The sequence below is a fragment of the Gouania willdenowi genome, chromosome 12 (genome assembly GCF_900634775.1).
Source record: "Gouania willdenowi chromosome 12, fGouWil2.1, whole genome shotgun sequence".
Classification (NCBI taxonomy): Eukaryota; Metazoa; Chordata; class Actinopteri; order Blenniiformes; family Gobiesocidae; genus Gouania; species Gouania willdenowi.
This window is the reverse complement of record NC_041055.1, coordinates 7066789-7080687: the sequence shown is the minus strand read 5'-3', so window position 1 is coordinate 7080687 and position 13899 is coordinate 7066789. Positions and strand designations below refer to the sequence as shown.

Sequence of the window (13899 nt, the reverse complement as noted above, 5' to 3'; positions counted from 1 at the left end):
ATAAACTGTGTCAAACTGAGCTCCTCCGTCTGCTTGCACTGATGCTCCCCCACTCCCACTCCCTGAGAAGAAGGCTGACGGGGCAGCAGAGTGAATAAAGTCACCCCACATTGTGCCGCTGAGCTATTGTGTGCTTTGCATCTCCATAACAGAGGCACCACTCGACTTCTCTTCCAATCAATGATGTGAAGGACCTGTCACTTTGGGGCTTGAGAAGAAACATGGCTGACATGAGTGGTTTCACGACTCATCATCACATCACGCTATTATATCATGCACTGTCTATCAGTGTTTCCATTACCCTTGGAAATGCACAAAATCTAAATAGCGCGAATAAAAACTGGTAATGGAAAAACCTGAATTTCAAAAAAACACTCTGATATTGCAAAATGACGCTTTCATGGGGAGGAATTTCAGACGTTTCGATATTGAATGGAAACACTTTTTTGGCAAATACAAGTCAGAACGTGACGTACCTGGTCACATGACCACTCCTCTTCAAGAAAACATGGCACGTTACGTGTAGACAGAAGAGGAGACATTTCTTAGCATATACTTTAATTGTATATATATATATAAAAAAAAACGATTTAATCGATTAATCGAAATTTGTAGATAAAAATCATTTTTATTTTGAAAAATCGAGTTTTTTCCGTGTTCTGATATGAACCAGCCTCCTCTTTGAATACATTTCTTTACGCTGTGAGTCGTTATGTGTGTGCTACAGGCACGTTCAATCTTTTTTTCGCACTATGCTGAGATGCTAAGGGAAAAGTTTATTATATTTTTTTATTGTAATGTTATATGTTATAAAATATGTAGTTATCTGATTTCTTAATCAGAAAACGCAAGCTACTGTGAAGTTGCACTTTTACTTAAACCTGGGTTAAAGCTTGAAATTGTTCAATGACAGAGCCTCATTTACTGTTTATTTTGGGATTGTTCTATGCATTTCAACTCTTGAGGACAATCACGGCAATAAAGTTGCACTTTTGACAATATATCTGATGTCTGCAGTCATTTTTAAGTGCATTAAAAAAAATAGAAAATCAAATCGAAACTCATATTTTTCTTTAAAAAACCTGAGACAAAATCACCGAGTCCTAATATACAGTATATTATAAATCATTACTGCCACATGAGACGTGAAACAACAAAGGAATACGGAGTGTTATAAGGACGTTTTTAGCGTCCATCTTCCTGAAGCAAAGTCTCGTTGGATGAGATTTCAGTAGGTTTTACGAGGCTCCAAAAATACCTTCAATGGAAACACGTTCAAAGCACAGTTATACTCTGTCGACATTAAGAAATATTGCTTTCATTTTCCAAAAATCATCAACTTCTGTTATTTTATGTTGAATGTAAATATTATCTCTCAAAATAAACCAAATCAGGTGTCATCCGATAGGTATTCATTCCTCTTTTTCCACCAAATCCTTTTTAAAAAGAAAACTGACCTTGTAAACACCTAATTAAGATAGAAAATAGCCATTCCGAATTAAAATTAAATCCGAATTAAGTGGGTGGTTTATTCTGATTTTGATTCTGAATGGAAATATCCCTCGATCTTGTATACGTTTAATTACGCTTTAAATTAATTCCGATCGTCCTCCTCAGCTGAAGAAAGTGAAACAAGTGTGTTAACATGGAGCTGTTGCTTCATAACTACAATCAAAATAAAAGTGAAAATAGTTCTTATGTGGTCTTCTATGTTGTAACCAAAAAGAAAAGGTTTATGTCATGTGCGCCCCCTGTCCAATCAGAACCCTTCCCAACCCCCAGACCTAAATTGAATAAAGGCAAATAAACGTGTTTTCCATGTAAACCTCAATTCAGAATAATGAATTCCTAATTAAAAAACATCATGCAACCGTGGTAAATATCAGTTTGTGTCAGCAGACGTTTAAAGCTGAAATCTTTCTTTACATCAATTGGTTTTATAGTGAAAGTTTTGGGAGTATTTGTTCCTTTTGCAGGTGAAAATTGGTGCACAAAAACTGGAATTTAGAAAGTCAATCAAGGTCATGAAACGAGTGCATTCGATGTGCCACGTGAACCAACAATGAACGGCGAACGCTGCAAACTCCAAGCAGTGTCGAATCCTGTTTGAACAAGTCTTTATGAGTCCCAGATTTGTCCACGAAGATAGAAAAAGTGCAAAGAAAAACAACACAAAACTCAAGGAAATTCACTTTAAAACCTCATTTATTTCATGTGCAAGTTATACATTCGTAATTCTGTGCTCACTCACCCACACGCAGCCCTTCTCAGAACCTCTGTGTGTCTTTGTAAAGGCCCTCAAACAAACGCACGGGGAGAAAAATCAACAAAGCCACTGAAGGAATGATTAGCTGTGGTTGTTCGGTGAATCCCAGGAGGATGACTCACCTTTCTCTGCTCTGTTTGCACAGTTTTTAAAGGATTAACACTTGATTCTTTAAGCAAACGTTCATGTTTGTACGGTCAATTGTATCACTTTTTAAGAGCTTGGGATTTTGGGATATATTTCACTCTAGCTTACAGCAACTTTTGGTGTCAAATATTCCATCTCAATATATTTACCTTTTCTGTGATCATTACGTTAAATCAACGTCATTTTATACAGAACTTTGTCACCACCTGAGAAGAATTATAGTGGTTTGCTACACACACACACACACACACACACACACACACACACACACACGCACGCACGCACCATTGGCGTCCATGCAAGGCACAGGCCATTGACTATAAGAGCCTCAACCACTGCGTCACTGCAAAGGATAAAAAACAGTACAGATCTCTTAAACAAAGCTATAAACATAGAAAATACAGTATTTTTTACAAAAAAAAAATTACAATATACAAAACTATATACACAAAATTACAGCACACAGTTATATTTACACATAATTCTATACAATTTAGACTTTTATAGGCTTGGAATAAATAATTAAAAGACTATTTTGAATCTGTACCCAATAATAGATCAATATAGATCCTGCAGTAAAAACATTACATATTTCTTCATGCTGTACAACTAAATTAATTATAAACAATTAATCTGGTTTTCTCTCTCATTTTCACTCTCTCTGCTGTGGGCCGAATTGGATACACTAAAGGACCGGATTTGGAACCCAGGCCTCGAGTTTGACACAGGTGCCTTGTAAGTTCAGGCAGCAGACTTAATTATTGTTATACACATACGGTACCATGTGACAGAGTGTAATAAAAAAAAGTGTGGCACCCTAGGGCTTTGTGATGTGGACAAAAACTAATATCTCGATATTTTTTCTCAAAATGTCGATATACAATATAGATCTAAATAATTTTAATACAAATAAAGTCTGACCAGAAAGTCAATTCTGGGTTAAATATGCTGATGCAAACAGCTGCACAATATGTTCCATTTTTGGCTTTTTCTTCTGTAAGGGACCAATCTGAGAAGTAGTGAAAGCAACAACTCCCAAAACGAGCATTTTAATACAAAATAAGCTATTAAAAAAAGCTATATCGATATTTTAATTTTCTGTATCTGCAAAATAGAAAACCTCGATATATCTTGAATCTCGATATATTGCCATGCCCTAGTGACATATGTATACATGTTAGACTATGTGCTATTTTTACATCATTATTTTTGTTTATTTATTCTTTTTTTCCCCATATTCTTTTAATTTTTTTAAGCCAAAAAAAGTACATACTGCAGCTTTAAGGATGCTGGTTTGAGGGGGGGGTCACTGGTTTGAATTCACCGTGGGACCTTGAGCATGTCAAGTTTATTTATTCTAGTTTTAGTAACAAGATCATGAGTATGCGCGTGAAATGTCGTCGTACATATTTTAAACTTCGATCCTGAACCAGTGGACAAAATAAAGGTGATAAAAAAATAAAAAATAAAACGAAACCAGGCTGGGCAAATTGTGAATTAGTGCAAAGGCATCACGCCATGCTTTTCATCCAACAACAGTGCCTGACTAGAGATGACTGGTCTGTGAAAGGCTTTCCAAGAAGAGTTTGCAAGTTGAAGCTGGATAAAGAGATGCAATTTAAGTCCATGTGGTTGTATTAGATTAAAACCATGATGAAAGTTAGAATATATAGAATCCCAGTATGGCAGAGTAAAGAGTAACTGGAGTTGTCCACATGCTGGTAATCTTCCTGCTCCACGTAATCGTCCTCAGAGTCCTCCTCTGTGTCTGAAAAGCCGCTTCCTGGGAACCTGTCATCAGATCCATCTGAGCAGAAGGTCTTCATGCTGACCTTGATGTACTCACAGATGTTCCTCTCGGTGCCGTCGCACACGCACGTGTCCAGCTGCTGCGCTCTGGGGATAGAGCGCATGTCCGCGATCACCCTGCGGCATCCCTCCGAGCACCGCTGGCCTCCGAACAGTTTCCGGCAGTGGTACAGGTAGTCCCTCATGGCCGCCCTGCACGGATGGTCCTCCTCGCACTGCCTCCGGGCCTCGGTGCAGCCCATGGTGCTGGTGCGCGGCAGGCACGGCTCGATGGCCTGCTTGGTGCTCCTGCACACCGGGTCCAGGGCGCAGTCGCAGTCCTCCAGAGCCGGGCCACTACGGGTCAGGTTGAGTTGGATCAGGGAGGAGATGCAGTGGCTCGGACACTTTCTGCGCTCCCCGCTGAGGACAGACCCGCACGCGTAAAGGTACTGATCGTACGCGTAATGGCACTCTGGCTCTCCGTGACACTTTAGAATCGCTTTCCAACAGACAAGACGATGGTTGGGGGACCCAAAACAGACCCCGAAAATGAGGATCAGTAAAGCGCATGTTCGCTCCATGAACATGGCACTTTTTGTCATTTCTTTTCACAGTTTTGACCCTCCTTGGGTCATGTTTAATCCCGTTACGCTGCGTCCACAAAGACACTTCTTCAGGGTTTCACCAAGGGCGCCACAACGCAAGCATTCTCCCTGTAGAAAAGTCCAAAACAAGTCAAACATGTTGATGTCCAAGCGCGTTCAGAACTCTTGAAACTATTCCAGTGTGTTTGGGGGTTTCTGCTCGTTAAAGTGTCCAAGAACAAAATCCCAAACAATAAAAAAAAAAAGACCTTGTGAAGTTTACTTTGAGCTACTTTTGTTGACCCGCATCCCGTCAGACTGACTGAGCTTTGTGAAGCGGGCTGTGGAGTAAGGGCACCAACAACAGCCTCTGATTGGTCCACCAAACTGTTGTGATGCGCACGTCGCCACCAGGCGGTGACGTAAGCAGCAGAGAAACCCCTACATCAGACATGGGCACTTGGTGGCCCGGGGGCCACATGGTCGAATTTTATGCGGCCCCTCAAAGTAAACGTACAAAATCACAGTAAAATACACAAAACAAAAGTTTTTAATGGATTAAAAAATACAAGGAATTACAACATTGCAGGAAAATCCAGTAAAAGATAATACAAGCACAGAAATTACTCCAAAAACACAGAAATTACTCCAAGAATAAACAAGACGACAAGAGTAATACACAAAATTACTCCAAATAACACAAAACAACAACAAAAATAGGCAAAATGGCTCAAATTACAAGCAAAACGACAACAAAAATACACAAAAATAATTCCAAAAAAATGCAAAATGACAACACAAATCCATTGTCTGCACAAAACAGGAGAAATACACAAAAGGACAACAGAAATGCACAAAATGCCTCATAAAGAGCAAGACAACAACAAACATACACAGAATGACAGAAAAACAAACAAAATTACTATAAAATCTGTTAATGCTTGCCGTTAATGCTCAGATTGGTCATTATCTGAATGCTGACATGAATGTGGATCATGTGGCCCTTCCATCAAAACAAACACATTTTTTGTGGCTCCTGCTGTGATAGAATTTCATCTCTGCTGTATGATTTCTCAAATACTGTCAAGATTACTTACTCACACGTGACGCTTTGAAATTAAAATGTGTTAAAAGTGTAGCAATCCTTTGTTCGAGGCTGTTTCTTGCCGTTTGAGAACCCAATTTGCGAGCTGACGTTTACGCCCACTTGGAATCTGTTTAAAACAAGGGTGTCAAACCTAAGGCTCATGGGCCAAAGCCAGTCCACCAGAGCTTTCCGTTTGGCCTACGGGATAATTTTGTCCCCCCAAAAAAATCATGATCACAATATTTTTCATTTCCAAATATATCAGTTCCTCTAAATTCCCAAATTCAATGATTTTGTGGAACAATTTTGAAAATGCGGAAGGATTTTGAAATGACAAATTGTTTGGTAAATCTAGAAAGAAAGAAGGAAAAAACATGCATTTTCTCACAAAAAAGAAAGTCCTTAATTTTAAGAAAAATAATGTATATTCATCAATTCTTGAAAATAATGTTCTAAGTGTAAAAATGTATGTAATACAAGAATACAGTGAAGAGCAAATCAGGGCATAATGTTGATCTAATTTCCTTTTTTTCTCAAAATTAATCTGCATTTTGTTTCTGGTTGGGCCTGCCTGAGAACAAACTGGGTTGTTAATGGAAGTGAAGTGAGTTGATAAATAGTCACGCTAGAACATTAACCAGTTAAAGAATGTAACAAGCTGCGCTCACTTATGCAACAAATTCTACATTTTCCCAAAGAATTAGAAAAAAAAAACTGAATAAAAAACCCAAAAAGCTTTTTCACAAATTACATAATATAAATTAAAACAATAACGATATTAATAACTTTTTAAAAAAATAAATCTAAACACAATGGATAGATATCTGCAATGTAGTGAATACAATACAACACAAAGATTTTTTTTAAAAAATGCTAATTAACTGCTTTTATCATCTTTCACAAGATCAAGCTAAAAATAAAAACTGATATTTTTAATTCTCTCCAAAATGTGGGAACATAATTTGTGCATCATGTATAATTCATCAAGAAACAGACTTTTAAAATCAGATTGATAATGTTAAACACAAACAGCATCATTTAAAAGGAGATGATAATTCATTGTTCTGGGAGGAGTTATTAGAATGAAAAGTAATAATACATCTTGGATCTGATTACGTGTGAGAAACAGCTGCAATTAATCAGTTTTAATGGCAATGATTCACTCACTGTGGAGCAACATTATATCATCTCTTCTTTGCAGAGTTATTACAACATGTTTCTAAATGAGATTCTGTGCGTCAATGCTCTGAAAATGTGATTTCTGGAACACAGTAAAGATGCAGAATCCAGCTCTGCACAAGCAGGTTTAAAAGTAATCCTCACACACCGAAACTTGAGTTATTGTTGCCTCACAATCCATCCTGATACAGTACATACTGTACCTGCTTAGAGCAGCTATGGGTGTAAGTCTCACAAATATTTTTGGGCAAAACACCAGAATTTTATCATCTTAGCACATTAGCTGGATCTTGCACTTTGCGCTGTGAGTAAATAGTGGAAACATGGACTGAAACCACATAAATAACAGAGAACATTGCACATGAGACTTCAAAAGTAACTAAACCCTGAGGTTTCAGCTAATGTGTGACTGGAAATGTGGCTAATGTCCAACTGGAAAAAACTGCCTTTATTATGGGCGGAGCTCATGGAGTAGTTAAGACACGCCCAGTCTATACTATAAAATCTCCAAATCTCACTATAACCTCTCTATTCACACTTCTCTCAATCCAACCTACTCGCCACAGATTGCAGAGTCCACAGGTGCTAGTTTTCATAAAAGGGGTGGGGCTAACAGTGCTGGTTCATGACGTAAGAAACCACCAAAACGTCACAATCCTCGATTCTCAGCCAATAGAAAAATGTAATTGTAATAGCTGGTTTTCAACCCATAGAGGGCAGTCACTCTTACATTTTTACAACCGAATATGACAAATTGAAATACATTGACTAAAATGTCAAGAGTTGGACAAGAATCAGTATACAGTTAGTCCCACCAAGTTATTTGATTGGACGACAGACATCAGTTTGGAGTATGAATGGAATGCGACACTGCGCAGAAGAGGTACTAAGGTGACCCATGACTCCACGGTGTCTATTTCCAACAAAAGTCAGCACTTCATAACTTTAAGAAGAGAGGCATGTTTATTGCTCTCGCCATTTACTGTCATGGCTGCAACATTTTTACAAGGGATTGTTTAGACGCAGTGACGTAAAAGTCGGATGGAAAGTGACTTGGCCGTTCAGACAGCAGTCGCATTGCAAAAAAATCGGATACGTATTGGATTTAGGACCACATATGAAAGTAACCTTAATCAGATTTGAAAAAAAATGGAATTGCGCTGTTCAAACTGTCTTTAACAGATCGGATACAAGTCGTATACGGGCAAAAAGATCGGATTTGGATCGCATTTCCATTAAGTGTGAACGTAGCGTGTGTGTGTGTGTGTGTTCTCCACTTGTGGAACTATTTTTTTTGGCGGAGCCAAATTATTAAACAAATAGATGATAATCTCTTGTCACTTATTACCGTTAACTAATAAAATGCGCTTGTAGAACTGTTGTATAAAAGCAATATCACACAAGGTCGCACTGTTGTGCTGAACTATTTGCTCCGGTGTGATTATCTATGGCACTCTGGCAATCAAATCACACCAGTGCTGATATTTCAGCACAACAACACTCCCTCTCATGTGATATTGCATCAATAAACAACACAACTTCATACTGATATACATTTGTTTTCAGCAGAAACATGTGGTTTTGGGGTTCAGTTACTCTTTAAAGTCCTCTGAACAATAGATATCTTATTTGAAACCACTAAATCAAAAGTTATTTAGGATATTAAGATGTTATGAACCACAGTAAATGTCTTTGACCTCAACATTCCCTCTGAGATATGTACTAACATCAGCTCACAAATATGAAAACCCAGATCTGGCATCTCTCAGCGGAGCCCCGGATTCCCATATGGAGACATTAGAGAGGAGTCAAGGATAGAACAGAGCACTTTTTCACCAAAACAACCCCCAAAGCTGACTGACATTCCACTGCAGGAGTTTGCACGCTCAGATTAGAGCAACATTAAGTCAAGGGTGGAGAAATCCCAAATGGTTCACACCATTAACTACTACAAAGAAGGTGATATCATCCTGAGCCCATGAATCGGGCCACTCTGAATGGGGCAGATGATAATCTTGAAGTGCTTAACTCTATTTTTACTCGTTGAATTCCTTTTATTCTATAACACGTGTCAAACTCAAAGCCTGCAGGCCAAAATCAGCCTGAAATAGGATTCTTATTATATTCAGTTCCAGATGTTTGTGAGTGGAGGCTTCTCTGTCACTGAAAAAGAAAGAAAATAGTTGGACCACCTAAATGAGTTAAGTTCTTTGAAATTAAGATAATACGTTAAAGCAGAACTAAGTAACTTGCACGTAGCGCTCCCCCTAAAGGCCCCTTTTGGTTATGTCACTGTCGTAAAAACTCCCCACCCCCGCCGCCTGCCCCACCCCACAGCTACATGTGCGCCTTTGCTCTCCCAAGGCTGTAACAACCGATCACTGAAAAATCCTAATACAACAGTGACACTAAGGGTGCTTTCACACATATAGTCCCATGTGACCATGTGAACAGTATGAGGAACAAGTGAAATAAATGAATGATGTGGGAGTAATACGAAAGGGAGTGTGGAAATGTGTGTGATGTGTTTGTTTGTGTGCTGACAAAGCGGCTCTGAAAATGGATGGATGGATGGATGAATGGAAGGATAGATATTTGTGTGTGTGCTGCCTGATGGAATGCTGGGTTGTGAGTGTGTGTGCGTGCCTGTTGCCATGGCGACAGTGTGATTGCTGTGTGTTGCTGCTGAGCTGTCACTGCATGGAGTGCTCCATTCCTCAGACAAAGGTCTTCTCTGCCTTTTTTGTTTTTTTGCTGGCTCCGCTATGATATAAGTTTGAGAAAAGTGAATTTGTAGACCACCGCGTGCAGCCACGGGGCTGGTCATAATCTAGCATTAGTTTGTATAAGGCTGCCGTAAAGCAGTACGTCGGAGGCAAGGAAAGTTGCAAGTGCGATTTTCTGGCCAGAGACTGCAGGGGGAGATGAAAGACCCCCCAATCACCCCATAAACACTTGTATTACCCTCACAGGGACTATGAAAATGATTTGTTCAGGTAAAAAAGTTACTTGGTTCTGCTTTAATCAACAATGCGTTAATTAACTGGAGGGAGGAGGGTTGGGATAATGTAATTTTAAGTATTTTTTTGGCGCTTGAGTCATGTGACCATCAACTTCCTTTCAAGGCTACAGCCTACATCTCTCTGTAACTCTCGTTCTGATACTCATTAGAAAATGGATATCAGAAGGTTTTTGACACGTCCTGCTCCAAAGGATTTAGAAAGTACGAAAAACAGCCCAACTTTGATTTCTATCTCAGGTGTGTAGTATAAGTTTTCAATGAAATGGTCCCAAACTTTTGAGACTTTAGGTTTGTTCTTCTTCGTTTACACAATTCTTCTTCACAATGTAGATGGTAAAGTGACACTGCCCCCAGCAGTTCATGTATGGTACTGCAGCAATAATGAAGCAGAAAGTGGCCACCAGCTGGATTTTATCACGAATTTACAACATTAAACAACGCGTCGACGCACATTTTTTGAGTCAACATTATCAATTATGTTACTAATCATTTTTTCATTATTGTATACGTGACAGACCTTGTGGTTGGCGCGAATCTCACGACAGTTTATATATTTATTGATATTCTTTATTTTGCACCCCTCTGGCAAGAATCTGAAACTCCACCTATGGTGTGTGATGATTGTTGGATCCTTAACTAGATATAGTTTGAGTTTAACACTGCTGTTCTTTAATGCTTACAAAAAGCCCTCTTTCAAAGATCTACGAACAAAATGAAAACACACTCAGGCCACAGTTGCATTTCGCTGCTAAGGCAGAACTCATAATGCACAGCAGAAACCAAAATTCCATCAGCGTTGGATGACAGCCAGATAAAAACAACAGCCAGATTCACTGGGGCCAGCAGCTCTGTATGATGGATCAGACAACTGCACTCCCCCGAAATGTACCTCTTAAACTCCCCTGCCAACACTTTCTGAGAGGAACGCAGGCTCAACAGTCCTTTTCTCCTATTTATTTCAAACGAGAAACCTTTAGATATGCATCCAGCGTGTGCGGTTATTCACGACGGCTCCGATATAATAGTGTTTCCAGAGCTAGAATGCGGTTTCTGGAGTAGATTTGTAAATATGTATGCAGGGGCAGACGCACTCTTCAGCTTGTCTCCACTGCTGTCAGAAGTCATTACACACACGCCGCACGACCAGAACAATTCAATGAACTTTGTGTTCAAGTGCCTCCAAGCAGACTCAGAAAAAAGGGGGGATGGGGGGGTGGCTTGTACAAATTTCCAGCAGCTTGAAAGAACGTTTAGTATGTCTCACTAAGACGGTGGTTCTCAACCTTTTCAAAATAAAGGTTCCAGAAAGCAGGGACCCCCACTGTACCTGAAGGTGGTTGAACACAGACATGAACATTGAAGAACAGTCATGTGGAGACAGGTCCATCTATAAGGGGGAATAAAGGGGAGAGATTTTTGGGGTCCATCCATAAAGTCAGCAAAATGACGGTCCATTGTTCTATGAATCTGTGATAACCACATTTATTTATTGATCTGAATAATATCCACTGTTAGCCAGGTAGTTTATTATTATTTGCACCATACATAGTCATCTTAAAGATGGAAATTCTGATTTTCATCAGAATTAAAATGGTTTACAAGTGACCAAAAATGGTGGAAAAGGTGTTGAAATGGGGTTTTAAAAACCACAGAAATTGGTTAAAAGTTGCAAATTAGAGTGACCAAAAACAGACGAAGAAAAGTGGTGAAAATGGTTCAAAGCTTAAAAGTGGCAGAAATACAGGGAGTGGGGTTGGGGTAATGTAATTAGTTTAAACTAAATAATGGGCATGACATATTCAAATGGCAAACATATGCATGAAATATGGTGAAAAGAGGTTAATAATGGGTCAACATGTGTGACATTAGGTGGTAAAAGTGGTGGGAAGGGTTTATAAGTGGCAAAAATGTTGGGAAAGGGCAGAAAATGTGCAGAAAAGGCAATGAACTTTGATGGAGAAATGGCAGGAATGTGAGTAATGTAGCAAAAATGCATTAAAAGGAGCAAAAATATGGCAAGAAAAAGTGATGAAAATAGGTTAAAATAAGGTTGTTAATGCAGTTGAATTAGGTTCATAGTGCTATAAATCTTATTTCTTATCAACTTCTAAGATATTTAATTGCTACTTTTGCGTAGTATGCTTGTACATATAGGTGTCCCTGGCTAGAGGTAGACTATGCAATTACATGAGTCACTAGGGGGCTTCAAAGCTGAGTTCTGGGCCGAATCGAAGAAAAACCTTATCCCTAATATGCTTGTAAAAAAAAAACAAACAAACATGGGATAAAATAATGTAAGTATTGCAGGAAAGTACTCTGAATTGTGTCATCTAAGTCAAAATCTAAGTGATAAAAACGTATGACAACTGTACAATCTTTGATTGGATGACAGCGAGGCAGGTAAAATCATGTCTCTGTGCTTACATTCTGATTTTCTGATTTTTGTCTCCTTATGCTTCCCAGACAACTGCACGCCATCTTTATCACGAGAGAGATGTTTTTGGACTAAACCACATGGTCCGAGACTAAGTGGATCCTTCCTGGGAAGCCGAGCACTGCCGCAGGAACAACTTTTTCACTAGGAACCTAAAGATAGGACTGAAATTACTCAGCTTAAATTATATTTAAGTTTGGAAAAACCAAAACAAAAAGCAGACAGTGAGGACAGAGAGTCGTTTCTCAACTGAATACTCAGACTAAATCATCCGATTGTTGACTTATTATTAATATTAGTGTTGGAAACATTTGTTAATTTGATGTAACAGAAATGTTCATTGCCTTTAGTGAACAAAGCTTCATCAAATGAAATAAATATATTCTGTATGATAAGGGCCTTTTCTTTCCTCAATGCAGCCAGATTTGGTAAGTTTTGGGTGGTTCATGGTTGCAGAATTTAATTCAATTTACCATTTTATTCGTTTGCTAAAACACAACTTGCTTTCTTTTGGTGGGCATTTATACTGATTTTTAAAAATTCACCGCATGTGTTAACTGCAGTATTTCAAACTAGCATGTCTGTTTTTTCCTCTTTTAAAAAAGAAAAAATCTTAATTCAATTTGTGTTTTTGAAACTTGAAAAGGTCATACAGGTTTCAAAGCCAAGTCAATTTAAATTTAATAAATAAAATGAACAAATAAAATTATACAATGTTTTTCTTTCTTTATTTTCGTATGTTAGTGTCGTATTAATATCACGAACCCAATATATCAGAGTCAGTACTTTAACAATCCCAGGGGGAAATTACTTTCATAATGGCTCCACAGTTATGTGTATTTTCTTTGTCAATTTAGGTGCTTTTTCCCTATTTCGTGTATTTTGCCATTTTGTGTATTTTTTAATTATGGTTTTTTTTTTCATATCAGAATCAGAAAAATCAGAAAAAGTTTTATTCGCAAAGTACAGTTTAAAAAACGATAGAGGTAATTTAACTTGGTGGGTGATGCTAAGAACCAAAAAGCAAACTACAAACAATAATAATAATATTAATAATAATATTAATAATAATATTAATAATAATATTAATAATAATATTAATAATAATACATAAATGATGAATTAACTAATAATAATAAATATATGTGTTTATGGAGTCATCTTCCGTATTTTCCTTTCATTTTGCGTAATTATATGATCATTTTGTGTATTTTGATGTAGCCTTATTTTTTAAGTCAATTTACGTTTTGTTGTCTTTTTATTTTAATTTTTGTCTTTGTTGTCTTTGTAAGTCCTTCCAATATGAAAATTAGACCACGTGCTGCAAACGTCGGTCTATAGTTCTACCAGCCCATGAATACAAGATGTGACACCGGCGGCACTCACAAC

At 38.1% G+C, this 13899-nt stretch overlaps 1 protein-coding gene across 1 annotated transcript; it reads right to left on the bottom strand.

The window, feature by feature from the left end:
• Positions 1-3456: 3456 nt before the first annotated feature.
• Positions 3457-5095, bottom strand: LOC114473417 (growth arrest-specific protein 1-like). Its single transcript, XM_028463018.1, has one exon. It carries the CDS (start codon positions 4804-4806, stop codon positions 4051-4053), a length of 756 nt encoding a protein of 251 aa, XP_028318819.1. The 5' UTR covers positions 4807-5095; the 3' UTR covers positions 3457-4050.
• Positions 5096-13899: the final 8804 nt, after the last annotated feature.